Source organism: Heptranchias perlo, chromosome 7 (genome assembly GCF_035084215.1).
Source record: "Heptranchias perlo isolate sHepPer1 chromosome 7, sHepPer1.hap1, whole genome shotgun sequence".
Classification (NCBI taxonomy): Eukaryota; Metazoa; Chordata; class Chondrichthyes; order Hexanchiformes; family Hexanchidae; genus Heptranchias; species Heptranchias perlo.
In genome coordinates, this window is record NC_090331.1 from 42702091 (window position 1) to 42723844 (window position 21754).

A 21754-nucleotide genomic window follows, 5' to 3' on the forward strand; every position below is an offset into this window, starting at 1 on the left:
TGGGTGCAGTGAATATTGGAAAATCAGGCAGGTTGGAGCACACACCTATAAAGGAATCCTTCTGATTTTTCGATATCCACTGTGCCCAGGAGATCCCATGGAGCTGGGTACAGAACCAGGAGAATCTCCTCTGTTATATTTACATGTGGCTGAAGCAGTGTAAACATAATCTAAACCTGACTCTGGCCTGGTCCTCAATCTGTCCTTAAAAATAACCCTGTAGCAACCCAGCCAAATGCAACCCGTTTCAAAGGGCTATTTTTATATCTAGACAATATCAGTCAACACTTCCAAAATGACTTAACTTTGCTCTATGAATCATAAAAAATTAAACATGGAATTTTATTGTTTATTTGTTAAAGGTAATTCATTGCTCGCTATGATAAAGCATGCCTTAAACTTATCATATGATATTGGTGAGGCTATGTCAATCGTCATCAAATTAAGTTTTATTAGTACAAAACACACTCAGTAATCTTAAGAATTACTGGTTGCACATATGCTAAAAGAAATGAAACAAACAGTAAGGATTTTACATTGGTTTAGCCAACATAGGCCTAAGCCTGTCTTAATAGATGGCAATGTAGACAGGCCTCTCCTTAGGGCACTTACTGTGGATCTTATCTCTGAATGCTAAGAGTCCTGCAGTCTATTACACAAGTACAGCTTTAATCAGGTATGTTAAGATGCATGTGGAAAAATCTCTTTCGAGTGAACTCCCTGTGACAAATCAGTTGTTGCTCTTTGCATTCCCACAGAACCTCATTTTCCTTTAGTTGTGATCCATTCACACAGAAAGCAGTTCCACAAATTATATTTACAATTGTCAGTTTCTTTCAAACCTTAACAACTTTCTTTCTCTTGAGGCATACATACCGACCTAGAAAACCAGCAGAAACTCACCAATGGCTTCAAAAAGCTGGCGATTCAAGAACATATAATTAACAAGCTAGAAACACTCAATTCTGTAATCAGACAGCCATACAGTCTCTGAGCGGGCCTACAGCCTCTTACATTTATATCATCGATCCTGTTCAAGCCACACAAATAAATTTTGTACGTACCTACGGAGGAAACCAACATTGTACCTATGGGATATTTTATATGGCTAGCATTTAAGTGCCATCACTTCAATTATAGCATTAACCTTCTTGGGCACTGCAACATCACAATGACCGGAAGGAATGCACGAGTTTTGCCGCGTAAATGCTGTATGCTTTTTCTTCCTTAGGATGGTGTGATGAATAAAAGGAAAATTTGAGCCAAGCTGTAGAAAAATAAGGGCTTCCATAGCCTAATACAACAGTTGTGATTACAGAGACTAACAATGAAATGAACATCTGGATTTGATGCTTCGTTAAGATTTGAGTCATATTGTGTTTATTAGTATAGGAGTTAAATATTTAACAAAGAAGAATGAATTATCATTTATTCAACACCTTTCAGGCAAACTCAGCCAAACTGTGCACCAGAAAATGACCATGAATGCTACTGGATTATTGTAAAACACAACTGGCTTACTAATGAGATAAATGACCAATTAATCTATTTTGTGTTCAATGGTTGAGATGTAAATGTTGGCCAGACACCAGGAGGACTCGCTTGTTCTCCTTCAAATAGTGCCATGGGATCTTTAGCATCCACCTGAGCAAGCAGCTGTGACTTTGATTTAACATCTCATCTGAAAAACGGCATATCCGACAATGCATTACTCCCTCAGTACTGTACCGAAGTATTAGCCTAGATTATGGAATGGAACATGAGCTAGAGGTGCAAGTGCTACAACTGAGACAAGCTGACACTTCAATGATACAAACGATGAAGGCTCTGAAAATCCACAGGGAAGCGCATCCAGGCATAAGTGCCAAGGTGCCACCACCCAGGCCCTCTGCCGCTGACCCCACCAAAATTTGGAGCTCAGGGGGAGGCTTGAACAGGATCGCTGACATAGAAAATGATGTTCCAGTGACACAAGGCATGCAGTCTAACAACAGCATTAAATCCCAGGTTATGAACAGATAGAATATTGAAGTGAATGGCTACCATATTTCAAACCAAAATTAACAACAAAGAACTGAATCAATTTGTTTACAGAAAACGAGATTGAGTTGGTCACCCTCAAATATTAGCAAAGATTTTGTCATAATCATCACTTTTCATATGTTTCTGGATAATTTTAGAAATAAAGATTTATATTTATGATTGCACAGTAATTTATTTTATAGTTGTGTTTGTTGCTTTTTTAAAATTAATCCTCACATACTTGTTGCTTCCTTGTAGAATTATGCAAAACTGATACCTGGTGCCACAGTGGAAGTTCTCGCAAATGATTCTGGAAATATCCTTCAATTGATTATTAAGGCATACAAGGTACATTTTTGTATTTTTAGCATTGAACAGAAAAGTCAAATCTCCATGTTACTCAATGAAAAAGTTTATTACTTAGTTAACTAACTAATTTCTTCACAAATATTGGGATTTGGTGTGAGATCTCTGGAATAGGAGTTCTGCATACGTGTGTAACCACACATACTCAGAGCTTTCTCCTGCAGGAGAATGTAAGTTTGAACCAGACAGTGTAAACAGGGTAAAAAGCAAAATTCTGCAGATGCTGGAAATCTGAAACAAGAATATGGTGGAAACACACAGCAGGTCAGACAGCACTTAAGGCGGGGGGAGGGGAGGCGATGAAAAGAGAAGTTTATGCTTCAGGCACAGGCTCTTCATGAGAACTGAAAAATAAAAGGCGAACAGAGATATTAGGCCAGATCTTGCTGGAGCGGGGCAGCTCATGACATACACCTTCAGACTTTTTCCTGCACCCTTCAGCTTGAAAATCTTTTGAGCCATAACTTGCTGGAAGCTGCGAGCTGATAACAGGGCACCTGGGACCTTTGTGAACAGCGGGACCAAAAGCCTTGACTAATGAGATTTCAGGATTGAGAAAGCAACAGAGGAACGATGGAGAAGGAGAGTGAATTAGAGTGGGTGAATTAGAGTCAAATCAGTTACAGAAAGGGAAAGAAAGATTGCATTAAGTGAGAGAAAAAAGAGACAGAAAGGAAAAGTGAGAAAAATTTTCATTTTTAAATTTTTTAAATCTCTAAGAACAATTCACTACCTGTTTAATGGGCCATTAATGTGCAAATCCAGCAGGTTCTTAAAAATAACGGGAAGGCTAAGGGCGAGATGCCATTTGTGAGAAGCAAATGGCGGAGCGGCATGAATTGACCAGCAAGTTCGAGAGATGTGCACTCACAGCGTATCTCTTAATCCCCTAAACTTGCTGGCCGATTTGTGCATTAATAACGCTTGCGTCGTTAACACACCGTTATTTTTCCAGCAAGATCCGGCCCATTATTTTTCAGTTCTGAAGAAGAGTCTGCACCCAAAACAGAAACTTGTCTGTTCTCTCCCTGGATGCTGTCTTACCTGCTGTGTGTTTCCATCATTTTTTGTTTTTGTCTCAGTGTAAGCAGCATACTGCCTGGAACTTATACTGGAACCACTGGTATGGTTCAGACTTTAGTCAAACTGATGTATCATATAACCACTTCTTTTACAATGTGCTGGGACAGTTGCTATCCTAGAATGTAATAAGGCAAATTGATGTTGATTACGGTTACATTTTCTGAAAATATCATAGGGTCAATTTTAACTCGCGCAGCCTGGCAAAATGAGTGAAAGTGAATCAGTAGCCCGTTTTTTCCAAATGGAACAGAAAATTGGGTGGAGTGTAAAACTGGCTGCTGATTCACTATTGCCCGTTTCGCACTTTCACCAAGAGAAATTTCTACCCCTATGCTTCTCCAAAGAGGCTGTGCAACCTCTTACAACAAGACCTGTAACCAATTCTCCCAGCTGACCATGCATTGCCTGTGTCAGTCAAATTGACAATGACCCTTAATTTTTGCCTTGGGCTCATTCCAGGCTAGAGTAGATGACATCAGTTACATAAATCAGACTTCTGATCATGCCTGCACCAAGAAGGTCGCTGATGCCCTCTTTGCCAGGGCCAACAATTGCATTAACATAAGAATATAAGAAATAGGAGTAGGAGTAGACCATATGGCCCCTTGAGCCTGTTCCTCCATTCAATAAGATCATGGCTGATCTTCGACCTCTACTCCACTTTCTGCCGATCTTCGTATCCTTTGATTCCCCTAGAATTCAAAAATCTATCTATCTCAGCCTTGAACACATTCAACGACTCAGCATCCACAGCCCTCAGTGGTAGAGAATTCCAAAGATTCACAACCCTCTGTGTGAAGAAATTCCTCCTCATCTCAGTCTTAAATGGCCGACCCCTTATCCTGAGACTATGACCCCTAGTTCTAGACTCTCCAGCCTTGGGAAACGGCCTCTGAGCATCTACCCTGTCAAGCCCCCTCATACGGCCCTTCGACCTCAACTCCACTTTCCCGCCTAATCCCCATATCCTTTGATTCCCTTAGAGTCCAAAAATCTATCGATCTCAGTCTAACATACCATTTGCCTTCTTAATTGCTTGCTGTATCTGCATGTTAACTTTCTGTATTTCATGTACAAGTTCACCCAAATCTCTAATTCTTCCTAGCAAAGTGAATAACCTCACATTTCCCCATATTGTGCTCCATCTGCCACCTTCTTGTCCACTCACCTAACCTGTTTGTATCCCTTTGCAGACTGTTTGTCACAGCTTACTTTCACACCTAGCTTCGTATCGTCAGCAAATTTGGATACATTACATTCTGTTTTCTGTGCGTTAACCAATCCTGTATCCATGCTAATATATTACCCTCAACCCCATGAGCCCTTATTTTGTGGAACAACTTTTTGTGTGGCAACTTATCAAATGCCTTTTGAAATCCAAATATACTACATCCACTGGTTCTCCTTTATCTACCCTGAAAGTTACATCCTCAAAAAACTCTTAATAAATTTGTCAAAAAATTATTTCCCTTTCATAAAAGCATGTTGACTCTGCCTAATCATAATATGATTTCCTAAGTGCCCCATTATCATATTCTTATAATAAATTCCAGCATTTTCCACACTACTGATGTCAGGCTAACTGGCCCGCAGTTCCCTGTTATCTCGCTCCCTCCTTCCTTGAATAGTGGTATTACATTTGCTACCTTCCGATACAATTGGAACGTTCTAGAATCTCGGGAATTTTGGAAGATCACAACCAATGCATCCACTATCCCTGCAACCCTTCTTTTAGAACTCTAGGATGTAGGCCATCAGGTCCATGGGGTTTATCGGCTTTTAGTCCCATTAATTTCTCCAGTACTTTTTCTTTACTAACATTAATTACTTTAAGTTCCTCACTCTCATTAGACCCTTGGTTCCCCACTATTTCTGGTATGTTTTTTGTGTCTTCTACTGTGAAGACAGATCAAAATATTTGTTTAACATCTCTGCATTTCCTTATTCCCCATTATAATTTCTCCTGTCTCAACCTCTAAGGGACCCACGTTTACTTTCGCTACTTTCTTCCTTTTTACATACTTGTAGAAGCTCTTACAATCTATTTATTATCTGGTTATATTTCTTGCTCATTTACTCTCATATTCTGTTTTCTCCCTCTTTATCAATTTTTTTGTCATCTTCTGCTGGTTTCTAAAACTCCCAATCCTTAGACTTACTGCTCTTCTTGGCAATATTATAGGCCTCTTAATCGAATACTATCCTTAACTTCTTTAGTTAGTCACAGATGGATCACTTTTCCCATGGAGTTTTTATTCCTCAATGGAATGTATATTTGTTGAGAATTATGAAATATCTCTTTAAATGTTCACCATTGCTTACCTACCATCATATCTTTTAATCTAATTTCCCAATCAACGGTAGCCAACTCGCCTCTCATACCTATCTAATTGGCTTTGTTTAAGTCTAAGACTAAGTCTAGTTTTGGACTTAAGTATGTCACTCTCGAACTCACTGTGAAATTCTATCATATTATGATCACTCTTCCCCAGAGGATCCCTTAGTATTGGGATTACGAATTAACCCCGTCTCTTTACACAAGAGAAGATCTAAAATAGCCTGTTCCCTGGCTGGTTCCATGGCATATTGTTCGAGGAAACTGTCTCGAATGCATTCCATAAACTTGTCCCTTAAACTACTTTTGCCAATTTGATTTGCGCATTCCATATGAAGGTTAAAGTCCCCCACGATTATTGCATTACCTTTGTTACAAGCTCTTCTTATTTCTTGATTAATACTTTGTCCAACAGTAAAACTACTGTTAGGGGACTTATAAACTACTCCCACCAGTGTTTTCTGCCCCTTGATATTTCTTATCTCCACCCATACTGATTCTACTTCCTGATCTTCTGAGCCAAGATCCTTTGTCACTTCTGTTTTTATATCATCCTTTATTATCAGGGCTTCCCCACCTCCTTTTCCATGTTGTCTGTCTTTTCAAAATGTCAAGTATCCTAGAATATTTAGTTCCCAACCTTGGTCACCTTGCAACCACGTCTCAGGAATGGTTACAAGATCAAACCCATTTATCTCTATTTGTGCCATTAATTCACCTATCCCGATTATAAATGCTTCGTGCATTCAGATAAAGCACCTTTAATTTTAACTTTTTACTATTTTTCCCTGATTTGACCTTATTCACCGAAGCACTATTACTGTCACACTTACTGTCCCTTCCTGAGACACTCTGCTCATCTTTACCCAAATCACTACACTGCTGTATGGCCTTGATTTTTCTCTTTAGATTTATAAATTTACCCTTACCTGAACCCTCCCTCCCACCTTTTTTAGTTTAAACACCTGTCCACAACCCTAGTTATTCGATTTGCCAGGACACTGGTCCCAGCCCAGTTTAAGTGGAGCCTGTCCCAACGGAACAGCTCCTTCTTTTCCAGTACTGGTGCCAGTGCTCCATGAATTGAAACCCCTGTCTCCCATACCTCTCTTTGAGCCACGCATTTAACTCTCTGATCTGATTGACCTTATGCCAATTTGTGTGTGGCTCAGGTAGTAAACCAGAGATTATTACCTTTGAGATTCTGCTTATTAATTTGGACCCTAGCTCCTCAAACTCCCTCAGCAGAACCTCGTTCCTAGTTCTACCTATGTCATTGGTTCCTACATGGACCACGACAACTGGATCCTCCCCCTCATGCTCCAAGTTTTTCTCTAGCCAGGCACCGGGCAGGCAACACAGCCTTTGGGACTCCCGGTCGCAGCTGCAGAGAACAGTATCGATCCCCCTGACTATACTATCACTTATCACGACCACATTCCTTTTTACTCCCCCAACTTGAATGGCCTCCTGTACCATGGTGCCGTGGTCAGTTTGCCCATCCTCCCTCCAGTCTTTGTTCTCATTCACACAGATAGCAAGTACCTCGTTGGACAAGGTCAAAAGACTAAGGCTCCTCCATCACTACATCCTGGATCCCCATACCTGCCTGTCTTGCAGTCACATCCTCCTGTCCTTAACCACTGACCAAATCTAAACTACTACCTAACCTAAGGGTGTGACTGCCTTCTGGATCAAAGTGTCCAGATAACTCTCCCCCTCCCGGATGCATCGCAATGTTTTAGCTCGGACTCCAGCTCAAGAACTCTGAGCCGAAGTTCCTCGAGCTGCAGACACTTACTGCAGATGTGGTTGCTCGGGATCTTGTTGGTCTCCACCAACTCCCACATGCTGCAGTTATGACACACCAGCTGCCCTGCCATCCCTATCTAACCTTGTTCTAGCTTTTATTTATTGATTTATTAGTATTAATTTAGTTCTGGATATAATAAAATGACTTGAGATCTAGATTATATTTAGTAGCTGGATTTCAGATTGATTTGTAGCTAATTAATTTTGTTTTTTGTTTATTAACTTCTTTTCTTCATTATTTCCTTAACTTTTACTTTTTATTTTGTTATTTATATATACCAGATTTTAATTTAATGAAATTCAGAATCCTTCAATGTTAGTAGCTTCTAATTGGTTAATTTTAATTGTATCCCCTCAAATCTGATTAATGAATGAAACATTGAGCTTAATATAATTAATTAAACACTTAATTATATAATAAATCAAACACTTAGCTGTAATTCCACAAGCTCCGTGCTTCTCCCACTGCTCTGACATCAACTTTTTCAGCTTCAGAATCGTTTTTTCAGATTTTTCTCCGCATTTGTTTTATAGTGCTCCTCTCAGCCGTTTCTCCCACCACATTACAGTGCTCCTCTCAGCCACTTCTCCCACCGCATTATAGTGCTCCTCTCAGCCACTTCTCCCACCGCATTATAGTGCTCCTCTCAGCCACTTCTCCCACCGCATTATAGTGCTCCTCTCAGCCACTTCTCCCACCACATTACAGTGCTCTTCTCAGCCACTTCTCCCACCACATTACAGTGCTCCTCTCAGCCGCTTCTCCCACCACACCACATTACAGTGCTCCTCTCAGCCGCTTCTCCCATCACACCACATTACAGTGCTCCTCTCAGCCACTTCTCCCACCACATTACAGTGCTCCTCTCAGCCACTTCTCCCACCACATTACAGTGCTCTTCTCAGCCACTTCTCCCACCACATTACAGTGCTCCTCTCAGCCACTTCTCCCACCGCTTTACAGTGCTCCTCTCAGCCGCTTCTCCCACCACACCACATTACAGTGCTCCTCTCAGCCACTTCTCCCACCGCTTTAAAATGCTCCTCTCAGCCACTTCACCCACCACACCACATTACAGTGCTCCTCTCAGCCGCTTCTCCCACCACACCACATTACAGTGCTCCTCTCAGCCGCTTCTCCCATCACACCACATTATAGTGCTCCTCTCAGCCACTTCTCCCACCGCTTTACAGTGCTCCTCTCAGCCACTTCTCCCACCGCTTTAAAATGCTCCTCTCAGCCACTTCTCCCACCGCTTTACAGTGCTCCTCTCAGCCACTTCTCCCACCGCTTTAAAATGCTCCTCTCCGCCACTTCTCCCACCACATTATAGTGCTCCTCTCAGCCACTTCTCCCACCGCTTTATAGTGCTCCTCTCCGCCACTTCTCCCACCACATTACAGTGCTCCTCTCAGCCGCTTCTCCCACTGCTTTATTGTGCTCCTCTCAGCCGCTTCTCCCGCCACATTACAGTGCTCCTCTCAGCCGCTTCTCCCACCACACCACATTACAGTGCTCCTCTCAGCCGCTTCTCCCACCACACCACATTATAGTGCTCCTCTCCACCACTTCTCCCACCACATTACAGTGCTCCTCTCAGCCACTTCTCCCAACGCTTTGTAGTGCTCCTCTCAGCCGCTTCTCCCACCACATTATAGTGCTCCTCTCAGCCGCTTCTCCCACCGCATTATAGTGCTCCTCTCAGCCACTTTTCCCACCACTTTGTAATGCCTCTCAGCCGCTTCTCCCACCACATTACAGTGCTCCTCTCAGCCACTTCTCCCACCACATTGCAGTGCTCCTCTCAGCCACTTCTCCCACCACACCACATTATAGTGCTCCTCTCTGCCACTTCTCCCACCACACCACGTTATAGTGCTCCTCTCAGCCGCTTCTCCCACCACATTACAGTGCTCCTCTCAGCCACTTCTCCCACCGCTTTACAGTGCTCCTCTCAGCCGCTTCTCCCACCACATTACAGTGCTCCTCTCAGCCACTTCTCCCACCGCTTTACAGTGCTCCTCTCAGTCACTTCTCCCACCACATTATAGTGCTCCTCCCAGCCACTTCTCCCACCGCTTTAAAATGCTCCTCTCAGCCACTTCTCCCACCACTTTATAGTGCTCCTCTCAGCCACTTCTCCCACCACATTACAGTGCTCCTCTCAGCCGCTTCTCCCACCGCTTTAAAATGCTCTTCTCAGCCACTTCTCCCACCACTTTATAGTGCTCCTCTCCGCCACTTCTCCCACCACATTATAGTGCTCCTCTCCGCCATTTCTCCCACCACATTACAGTGCTCCTCTCAGCCACTTCTCCCACCACATTACAGTGCTCCTCTCAGCCACTTCTCCCACCGCTTTAAAATGCTCCTCTCCGCCACTTCTCCCACCACATTACAGTGCTCCTCTCCGCCACTTCTCCCACCGCTTTAAAATGCTCTTCTCAGCCACTTCTCCCACCACTTTATAGTGCTCCTCTCCGCCACTTCTCCCACCACATTATAGTGCTCCTCTCCGCCATTTCTCCCACCACATTACAGTGCTCCTCTCAGCCACTTCTCCCACCACATTACAGTGCTCCTCTCAGCCACTTCTCCCACCGCTTTAAAATGCTCCTCTCCGCCACTTCTCCCACCACATTACAGTGCTCCTCTCCGCCACTTCTCCCACCGCTTTAAAATGCTCCTCTCCGCCACTTCTCCCACCACACCACATTATAGTGCTCCTCCCCGCCACTTCTCCCACCACATTATAGTGCTCCTCTCCGCCACTTCTCCCACCACATTACAGTGCTCCTCTCAGCCACTTCTCCCAACGCTTTATAATGCCTCTCAGCCGCTTCTCCCACCACATTACTGTGCTCCTCTCAGCCACTTCTCCCAACGCTTTACAGTGCTCCTCTCAGCCACTTTTCCCACCACTTTGTAATGCCTCTCAGCCGCTTCTCCCACCACATTACAGTGCTCCTCTCAGCCACTTCTCCCACCACACCACATTACTGTGCTCCTCTCAGCCACTTCTCCCACCACATCACTGTGCTCCTCTCAGCCGCTTCTCCCACCACACCACATTACAGTGCTCCTCTCAGCCACTTCTCCCACCATATTACAGTGCTCCTCTCAGCCGCTTCTCCCACCACACCACATTATAGTGCTCCTCTCAGCCGCTTCTCCCACACCACATTACAGTGCTCCTCTCAGCCGCTTCTCCCACCGCATTACAGTGCTCCTCTCAGCCACTTCTCCCACCACTTTACAGTGCTCCTCTCAGCCGCTTCTCCCACCACACCACATTATGGTGCTCCTCTCAGCCGCTTCTCCCACCACATTACAGTGCTCCTCTCAGCCACTTCTCCCACCACATTACAGTGCTCCTCTCAGCCGCTTCTCCCACCACACCACATTATAGTGCTCCTCTCAGCCACTTCTCCCAACGCTTTGTAGTGCTCCTCTCAGCCACTTTTCCCACCACTTTGTAATGCCTCTCAGCCGCTCCTCCCACCGCATTACAGTGCTCCTCTCAGCCGCTTCTCCCACCACACCACATTACAGTGCTCCTCTCAGCCACTTCTCCCACCACATTACTGTGCTCCTCTCAGCCGCTTCTCCCACCACACCACATTATAGTGCTCCTCTCAGCCGCTTCTCCCACCGCATTACAGTGCTCCTCTCCGCCACTTCTCCCACCACATTATAGTGCTCCTCTCAGCCACTTCTCCCACCACCTTACAGTGCTCCTCTCAGCCACTTCTCCCACCACACCACATGACAGTGCTCCTCTCAGCCGCTTCTCCCACCACATTATAGTGCTCCTCTCAGCCACTTCTCCCACCACTTTACAGTGCTCCTCTCAGCCGCTTCTCCCACCACACCACATTACAGTGCTCCTCTCAGCCGCTTCTCCCACCACATTATAGTGTTCCTCTCAGCCACTTCTCCCACCACTTTACAGTGCTCCTCTCAGCCGCTTCTCCCACCACACCACATTATAGTGCTCCTCTCAGCCGCTTCTCCCACCACATTATAGTGTTCCTCTCAGCCACTTCTCCCACCACATTATAGTGCTCCTCTCAGCCGCTTCTCCCACCACACCACATTATAGTGTTCCTCTCAGCCACTTCTCCCACCACATTATAGTGCTCCTCTCAGCCACTTCTCCCACCACTTTACAGTGCTCCTCTCAGCCGCTTCTCCCACCATATTACAGTGCTCCTCTCAGCCGCTTCTCCCACCACACCACATTACAGTGCTCTTCTCAGCCGCTTCTCCCACCACATTATAGTGTTCCTCTCAGCCACTTCTCCCACCACATTATAGCGCTCCTCTCAGCCACTTCTCCCACCGCTTTAAAATGCTCCTCTCAGCCACTTCTCCCACCACTTTATAGCGCTCCTCTCAGCCACTTCTCCCACCGCTTTAAAATGCTCCTCTCAGCCACTTCTCCCACCACCTTACAGTGCTCCTCTCAGCCACTTCTCCCACCACTTTACAGTGCTCCTCTCAGCCGCTTCTCCCACCACATTATAGTGTTCCTCTCAGCCACTTCTCCCACCACATTATAGTGCTCCTCTCAGCCGCTTCTCCCACCACACCACATTATAGTGTTCCTCTCAGCCACTTCTCCCACCACTTTACAGTGCTCCTCTCAGCCGCTTCTCCCACCACATTACAGTGCTCCTCTCAGCCGCTTCTCCCACCACACCACATTACAGTGCTCCTCTCAGCCGCTTCTCCCACCACATTATAGTGTTCCTCTCAGCCACTTCTCCCACCACATTATAGCGCTCCTCTCAGCCGCTTCTCCCACCACATTATAGTGTTCCTCTCAGCCACTTCTCCCACCACATTATAGCGGTCCTCTCAGCCACTTCTCCCACCGCTTTAAAATGCTCCTCTCAGCCACTTCTCCCACCACTTTATAGCGCTCCTCTCAGCCACTTCTCCCACCGCTTTAAAATGCTTCTCTCAGCCGCTTCTCCCACCACACCACATTATAGTGCTCCTCTCAGCCGCTTCTCCCACCGCATTACAGTGCTCCTCTCCGCCACTTCTCCCACCACATTATAGTGCTCCTCTCAGCCACTTCTCCCACCACCTTACAGTGCTCCTCTCAGCCACTTCTCCCACCACACCACATGACAGTGCTCCTCTCAGCCGCTTCTCCCACCACCTTACAGTGCTCCTCTCAGCCACTTCTCCCACCACTTTACAGTGCTCCTCTCAGCCGCTTCTCCCACCACACCACATTACAGTGCTCCTCTCAGCCGCTTCTCCCACCACATTATAGTGTTCCTCTCAGCCACTTCTCCCACCACATTATAGTGCTCCTCTCAGCCGCTTCTCCCACCACACCACATTATAGTGTTCCTCTCAGCCACTTCTCCCACCACATTATAGTGCTCCTCTCAGCCACTTCTCCCACCACTTTACAGTGCTCCTCTCAGCCGCTTCTCCCACCACATTACAGTGCTCCTCTCAGCCACTTCTCCCACCACACCACATTACAGTGCTCCTCTCAGCCGCTTCTCCCACCACATTATAGTGTTCCTCTCAGCCACTTCTCCCACCACATTATAGCGCTCCTCTCAGCCACTTCTCCCACCGCTTTAAAATGCTCCTCTCAGCCACTTCTCCCACCACTTTATAGTGCTCCTCACCGCCACTTCTCCCACCACATTATAGTGCTCCTCTCAGCCACTTCTTCCACCACATTACAGTGCTCCTCTCTGCCACTTCTCCCACCACATTACAGTGCTCCTCTCTGCCACTTCTCCCATCACCTTATAGTGCTTCTCTCAGCCGCTTCTTCCACCGCTTTATATGGGAACATAGGAACAGGAGAAGGCCTTTCAGCATCTCGTGCCTGCTCCGCTATTTGATAATATCATGGCTGATCTGTGATCTAACTCCATATACCCGCCTTTGGCCCATATCCCTTAATAACTTTGGTTGCCAAAAAGCTGTCTATCTCAGAATTTAAATTTAGCAATTGAGCTCGTGTCAATTGCCGTTTGCGGAAGAGAGTTCCAAACTTCTACCACCCTTTGTGTGTAGAAATGTTTTCTAATCTTGCTCCTGAAAGGTCTGGCTCTAATTTTTAGTCTGTGCCCCCTGCTCCTAGAATCCCCAACCAGCGGAAATAGTTTCTCTCTATCCACCCTATCCGTTCCCCTTAATATCTTATAAACTTCGATCAGATCACCCCTTAACCTTTGAAACTCCAGAGAATACAACCCCAATTTGTGTAATCTCTCCTCGTAACTTAACCCTTGAAGTCCGGGTATCATTCTAGTAAACCTACGCTGCACTCCCTCCAAGGCCAATATGTCCTTCCGAAGGTGCGGTGCCCAGAACTGCTCACAGTACTCCAGGTGCGGTCTAACCAGGGTTCTGTATAGCTGCAGCATAACTTCTGCCCCCTTGTACTCTCGTCCTCTCGATATAAAGGCCAGCATTCCATTAGCCTTATTGATTATTTTTTGCACCTGTTCATGACACTTCAATGATCTATGTACCTGAACCCCTAGGTCACTTTGGACATCCAATGTTTCTAACTTTTTACCATTTAGAAAGTACCCTGTTCTATCCTTTTTTGATCCAAAGTGGATGACCTCACATTTGTCTACATTGAATTCCATTTGTCACAGTTTTGCCTATTCGCCTAATCTATCAATATCGCTTTGTAATTTTATGTTTTCATCTACACTGCTTACAATGCCACCAATCTTTGTGTCATCGGCAAACTTAGATGTGAGACTTTCTATGCCTTCATCTAAGTTGTTAATAAATATTGTGAGTAATTGAGGCCCCAAGACAGATCCCTGCGGGACTCCACTAGCCACATCCTGCCAGTGTGAGTACCTACCCATTATCCCTACTCTCTGTCGCCTTTCGCTCAGCCAACTTCCTAACCAAGTCCGTACTTTTCCCTCGATTCCATGGGCTTCTATCTTAGCTAACAGTCTCTTATGTGGGACCTTATTAAATTCCTTCTGGAAGTCCATATAAATAACATCCATTGACATTTCCCTGTCCACTACTTTAGCCACCTCTTCAAAAAATTCAATCAGGTTTGTCAGGCACGACCGACCTTTCACAAATCCATGCTGGCTCTCTCTGATTAACTGAAAATTCTCGAGGTGTTCAGTCACCCTATCCTTAATTATAGACGCCAGCATTTTCCCCATGACAGATGTTAGGCTAACTGGTCTATAATTGCCTGGTTTCCCTCTCTCTTTCTTAAAAAGCGGAGTGACATGTGCAATTTTCCAATCTAGAGGGACAGTTCCTGAATCTAGAGAAGTTTGAAAGATTATAGTTCGGACATCTGCAATGTGATCACCTACTTCCTTTAAAACCCTGGGATGGAAACCATCTGGTCCTGGGGTTTTGTCACTCTTTGGTGCTATTATTTTCTTCATTACTGTTGCTTTATTTATATTAATTTTATCGAGTCCCTGTCCCCGATTCAATATTAGTTTATAGTGCTCCTCTCAGCCACTTCTCCCACCACTTTATCGTGCTCCTCTCAGCCACTTCTCCCACTGCTTTATAGTGCTCCTCTCAGCAACTTCTGCATTTACATTCTCGATTGATGCCATCAGTCAGCAGGTAGGGCTGTGAGCTTTGCTGCCATAGCAGTCTTCCTACAAGTTCAGACTGTTACTTACTGCATGCATGTAGCCATGAGGACACCTCCCAATCAGCCAGCAGCCTTCATGAATAGGAAAAGCTACCACTCCATCAATGTTCAGCTGGTGAGTGATCACTGCCAGTGAATCATGCAGGACTGTGTCCAGTTTTCTGGGAGCAGTAATGACGTATACATAGTTTGTCATGGCACCATTAGAGCCATCATCAAGCACACTATCGACTGCTCAAACAATATTTTTGTTGCCTGCACATGTCTGACAACTCCCTGCAGTACAGCCCACATTGTGGTTGTCTGCTGCACTCTGCACAACTTTTCTGTGCAACTGGGGCAGCACATAGAGCCAGCACAACAAGAAGATGACGATGAAGATCCAGATGATGGCGAGGACAAAGCAGAAGCGGAGTCTGCAGCCAGAGCTCTTCACCAGCAGTTGATTGCCCAACACTTCAGCTGATCTACTCCTTCCCCTCACCCTATCACCTATTGCTGCATTAACACCCCTCAATACACCTCTACCAGTCCTTTTCACTCTTTTTTGCATTCATTCATTCTTGGGATGTGGGCATCACCGGAAATGCCAGCATTTATTGCCCATCCTTAGTTGTTCTGTTTTTGATACGATGTAATGGTTGCTAAGCCACTTCAGAGTGCAGTTAAGAGTCAACCACAATGAAGAACCTCTGACCAACTTTCATATATATGGCACCTGATATTGCAGGCTCAGTATCTATTGTGGAACCACACTGCAGACAAAGTTACAAAGTCAAAAGCTGTGGCTGACACGAGCATATCATCACATTTAAGTGACTTCTTGCCTGTTCTACCTTCTACGAGGTGCTCCCTCGTGGCTTCAGCATGGTGGAAGGCTGCTGATGCTCAGTTGATGGTCCTTGAGATTCTTGTGGTTGGCAATCCCTCGGAGCTTGGGCCTGAGAGGACATGACGGCAGCATTTCAGGTGCTGATGGGCAATCTGGCCCAGCTGGCATTATGGTGAACGTTGGTTGAGGCTGTAGCGAGGGAGCAGACGTGCTGTCAATGTCAGTGAAAGTAACATGCGCCACTGGCACTCTTGTGGGGGTGCGGCTCATCACTAACCTGCTGGAGAGCAGACTGTAGGAGATCAGTGATACATTAGAGGCTTCTATCAATGTGTTCCCCCAGCCTTTCCAGGACGATGTGGACAGTGAACCCCAGAGGCTGACTAGCACCAGACTGGGCTTCGATCACAGCTGTAAAAGCTGGTGATGTGGACTCCTGATATGAGGGCCGGGCTGTGGTGTCCATTGAGGTGACCGCATGCTCCATGGTGGATTGCAGAGTGCTGATGCTTTGTGCCAGAACACCACACAAGCTGGGTGCAGACTCCTCCATACACTCAGAAGTGGTGCAGCAGCTCCTGGGCAGCCTTTTCAATACCTCATACAATTGCACATTTGCACAAAGCAGCTTTCTTTTGAAGGCTGGTCCCCTGAAGTCAGCATTTCTGTCCTCCTCAGCAGAGCTAGGAATCTAGCTTGTCCCCTAGTGAACCATCTCCTGAGCTGTCCTTTTCACTAACCCCTGCTCCTGCTCCCCTGTGTTGTGTGATTCACCAAGTGCAGACGCTTCTAATTCGCTACATATCCTACCCAGGGCATCAATTTCTGTGCTGGTGTTTGGGAAGGAGGGAATGAGTATTGGTCCTTCCTCAGGAGGATTGTCCTCCTCCCAGAGTTGTTCTGCAGACTCCAAGTCTTCAGATGGAGCTAGAAAAAGAGGATTGAAAAGGAGGTCAGCATGGCATGGAAAAGCTAGGCAATAGCAGATGATTGGCAGCACTATGCAGCACCAGATTACCACACTCACTGCCTGAATGTGTGATTACTTGAGGAAAGAGAAAGGGTACAAGTATTAGGCAGATACCCTGCTGAGCACGGCTTCAAGACTCACCATCACTAACACACCTTGATCTGCCTGCCACAATGATGTCTATGGCTTGCTCCTCCAACTGGTGAGGATCTGGATGGAGGTTGGCCCTCTCCCAGTTCTGATCATCTCCCAGTTATTGTGAGCCAGTTTCTCCTGCAGGAAGGGAGTTAGTGAGTGGTTGTTGTTAAAGATTTTGCAGATCTGTGGGGGAGCTTCATATAGTGTGCATGCTGAGAGGGAGAAGCAGGAAGTGCGTGCAGGAGGAGGAGGTCGTCAAGAGCAAGAAAGTAGCTCAAATGTGAAATGCCAAAGCAGTTAGCAGAGAAGTGAAACACTTAGCAGTTGCTACCAGGTAAAAGCAGAATGCAGCTGTTAGCACCTGTTTTGAGGGCAGCAGCAAGAGGTGAGCGGGTGATGGTACAGTGTCATCTTGTGATTGGTGGAGAAGCATGTGGTAAGGGGCAGGAAAGTTTTTAAAGTGCTGGGGGAGAGGGTATGTTGTGGCCAGGTATAATGTAAAGAAATAGAGATAGGAAGACATCATGCTCACCCTTGCTGTCCGGATCAGGTCATTGAAGTGCTTCCGGCACTGAACCCCCATCCTGGGGGTGAAGGTACGTGTGTTGACATTGTTTTCCACCTCCGTCCAGGCCTGCTGCATGTCTGTTTGGGTGGTTTTGTGCCAGCTGAGGGGAACAGGAGCTGCCTGCATGCCCTCACCTGCTCCACTAGCAGTTCCACTACTGTATCAGAGAAGCAAAGTGCTTTTGTCTGTGATCTGTTGATGTGCAGAACCCTCCAAGTGGCAGCATTGAACCGAATAGAATGACACCTCTCTTTAAGAGATGTATTCACACTTTAAATGGGCAGTGGGCCCGTTGGAAATCCCGCTGCCCAATTGAGCGGTTGTCAATCACCACTGCAAACATGTTGGCAGCCCAGCAATGAAATTTAAATGAGGCCCAACCTTCAAAATGGTGCAGGCTTCAGACTGACGACATCGGGTGGGCGGCCAATCGCCTTGCCTGTTCGAAAACTACCTGCAGTTAAAATCGGCTCTCATGTGTGGTGTGAATGTAACAAACACTGAAACTTGGTCTCTTAAGTTAATGTTAGGACTGCACAGCTGCTACAGCTGCACTTCATTGTTTTGTATCAATCCAAACAACCTACACAAAAAAAACAGTACCAGCACCAAAGCTTTCCAAACTGATTCTTCTACATGTGGAACTCCCTCCCAGAAAAAGTTGTTAGCTGAAACTTTATCTCAGAAGTTTGAATATGCATATCATATGCTGAATCAGATTTGTTGAAGCATGCATTAAGCTCTAGGTTTGGTCTTTGGCTTTCCAATACAAATTGACTGGATTTTTTTGTGGGCTCATCAACCGCTAGCTATGGTCAGATTTTGTAAAGACATCTGCCCTTGTTAAAATTGCTTCCAGGTGCACCTTCATGTCATGCCACTTATGGAAAAGAAACTGCCAGTTGTACCGTATAGACAATTAAGTATTACATGCTAGAAGTAAACAAATATCCCTTTGTCACAATGACTAAGTTCCTGCGGGCCTCTTTCATAGCCTGATTCACAGTCTGCAGGTAAGGCAAGCAGCAGGTTTGTGCATGCCTTTTCTGTACTTGGATCCGACAGGTTTAGAGGTTTATTTATCCATTGCAAACATACTTGTAACATCTGCATACCAAGGATATGTTATGATATTGTGCTCTCCACTGAAATAATTGGCAATGTCTGACTCTGAGACATAAAAGAATTCTTGCATGTCTCAAGTCTTCTTGGGTTACAAGTTTTACACGAATATCCTAAAATGTTTTATAAATATAGTGCATATATATTATTATTTCTGTATAAACAATGGCAGAGAGAAAATTTGAATTCTGTTTATCTGAATTCAAACTGAAAGTTTAGATTTAAGTCAGCATTCCATTGGCAAGAATTTCTATTGATTGAGTAGGGACTTCGACACAGTGACACTTCACCACTAAACTAGAGACTTTCCTCTCTTAGCACATTTCCCCCAATTCACATGAGACTGAGTAGGTGGGTAGGAAACTTCTTCCCAGGTCTCTGCCTATCCCATTTTTGGACCAGCTGTAAGGAGACACATACGAACAGTACAGATTAGCTCAACTCTAGTTTTCCTTTTTTCCTTCAGGGAAGGTGCTTTCCCATGTGGTATGACTGAGGCCAGAAATCAAGTGTGCAGAATCTCAGAAGGAGAATCTATGTTTAACACTCATTACTCAATATGTCAATGCACTACGCCATGCATCCTCACCATAAAATGTTGTTTTAAAAGGACTGGACTTTTTGAATAAAAACTGTCAGATTGGGCTTCATTCAAAAATTTGAACACCTAAATTTTAGGACCGTTTGCATTTGCACATCAGGTTCAGTGCTCATTTCAGCAGGATATGTATTTGTATAAAACTTACAGAGGTCTGAATTTAATGCTAAAGGGATCAAGGGATATGGGGAAAAAGCGGGAACATGGTTCTGAGTTAGACAATCAGCCATGATTATTTTGAATGGTGGAGCAGGCCCGAAGGGCCGAATGACCTACTCTTGCTCCTATTTTCTATGTTTCTATGGGCTCGAGATTAGGAGGGAGGCGGGTTGGCAGCGGGGGGTTGACTGGGCGCGTGGGTAATACGCCCAGTGAAATCGGTGGGTTTGGCACGTGATCGTAAGTAAATTGAAGCCACCTACCTTGGTTTCCGGGTTTCGCGCTGGAAAGCTGCGCAGCGGGCGGACTACGCACCCTCATCATAGGCTGTCAGCTGGAGGAGCCCTATTTAAAGGGGCAGTCCTTCACTGACTGACTGCTGCAGAAAATAGGCAAAATTACAGCATGGAGCAGCCCAGGGGGAAGGCTGCTCCCAGGTTTAATGGTGCCTCACTCTAGGTCTTACTGGATGGGGTGAGGAGGAGGGGGGAGACATTCCACCCGGCGGACTGGAGGAAGTGGCCTGCCTCTGCCACCACGAAGGCCTGGCTTGAGATGGCAGAGGAGGTCATCAGCACCACCAACATATCACGCACCTGCATATAGTGCAGAAGGCGCTTCAATGACCTAACCAGGTCAGCCGAAGTGAGTACTCTTACTCATTCCCCTACACTCCGTCTGCCACATCACCGCCCCCATCCCACATCACCTTCTGCACTGCCAACACTACTCAATCACATCACTCCTCACACCCACTGAACCCTCATCCTCATCTTACCTGCACTTCCTCACCTCCCCATTACTCATCCCACCACTACCACTCAACCCAATCCTCATACAATCTCATGGCTCTGTCTCATACTCACCCTCTCATGCATCTCTTTCACGGTCAGTCTCACCCCACCTGCCATTACCTGTGCTGCAACCACAGGGCATGCATCACGCACGTGTAGTAGGAAGCGTAAGGCAAACGTGTCGTGAGCATGAAGGGGATGCACAAGGGCATTTGAGGGTTTGTCATGATTTTTACTTATATTTGATTTCTGATCAACTCACATTACATATTACATTGTCACCACTACTGCTATGTCTTGGCCATTCTTGACTGGCTTGTGCAATAAGGCCCTTTCATGAGGTTCTCCATGAACACCCTTGATGCCACCCATTGGGTCACCCTACAGTGGGTGTATGTGTAGTTGCACGACTACTTTGTGCAGGTGCCTGTTGTGCAGCAGTGTGTTCTGTAGCTCCACGTGGCGGAGGTGGACGACATGCCTGGCGAGGCTGGTGATGTAGCTCACCCTCCAGTGGAGTGATGAATGCAGCAATGGACCCCCCCCCCCCTATCCTGATGATGTGAGTGTGAGGGGGTCCACAAAGTAGGTAAATGTGTTTGGACAGCAGAGTTTAGGGTCTGATTTAATAATTTGGAGTGTGGAGACAATGGTGTGGCAGGCAAAACTTTGTCTGAGGTGACAGAGTGCCCTGCTGCAATGAATGAGGGTTTACCCTACACCTGTTAAATGGACCTTTGCAGCTGCCACTGGCTGCTGGCTGCAACACGTCTGTTTAAACAGAGAGTGTTTCCCCAGCATGGGAAACACGCTCTGGGTAGTCCAAAATCCGAATCCTCCTAAAATCTCCAACTAATGAGGTCTGTAAACGACCTCAAGTACCCAGATAATGATCTTAAGTGGGATCCCGCCGGCTTTGATTGCCGGTGGGAGTCCCGCATGTGGGGGCTGTGCGCGCGCCGATTCGCGTCATTGGGGAACCCGAAAGTGTGCGGGTTGGAGCTGGGCTCCGGACCCGATCCAGGAATCCCCAATTTTAGGAGCTCCCCCGCCACGAACGCACCCTCTCGGCCATCCGAAAATTGACCCTTATGTTTCTATGTACAGTACACAGCTGAGCCCAAAGCATTAATCCGCTCACAGTTATCAGATGTCTGCACTATATTCTGGCAACAATATTAAGCCATACGTGATTAGACGGCTTCATTCAGCATGACCGTAAAGATCCCCAGTGTGGGAGATAGTAATGTCACAATTCAGTAATGCGCAGAATATTTTGCTTTTCTGCGGCTGGGGTTGAACCATTTTTTTG

At 46.0% G+C, this 21754-nt stretch overlaps 1 protein-coding gene across 2 annotated transcripts in view; it reads left to right on the forward strand.

Annotated features, from left to right (window-relative positions):
* itgb6 (integrin, beta 6) overlaps positions 1-21754 on the forward strand; it is a 70698-nt gene that overhangs the window by 12174 nt on the left and 36770 nt on the right. For both annotated transcript variants that reach the window (XM_067987394.1, XM_067987395.1), the window contains exon 8: positions 2281-2370. In XM_067987394.1, the coding sequence (XP_067843495.1) occupies positions 2281-2370 (90 nt within the window). The remainder of the gene's footprint in view (positions 1-2280; positions 2371-21754) is intronic.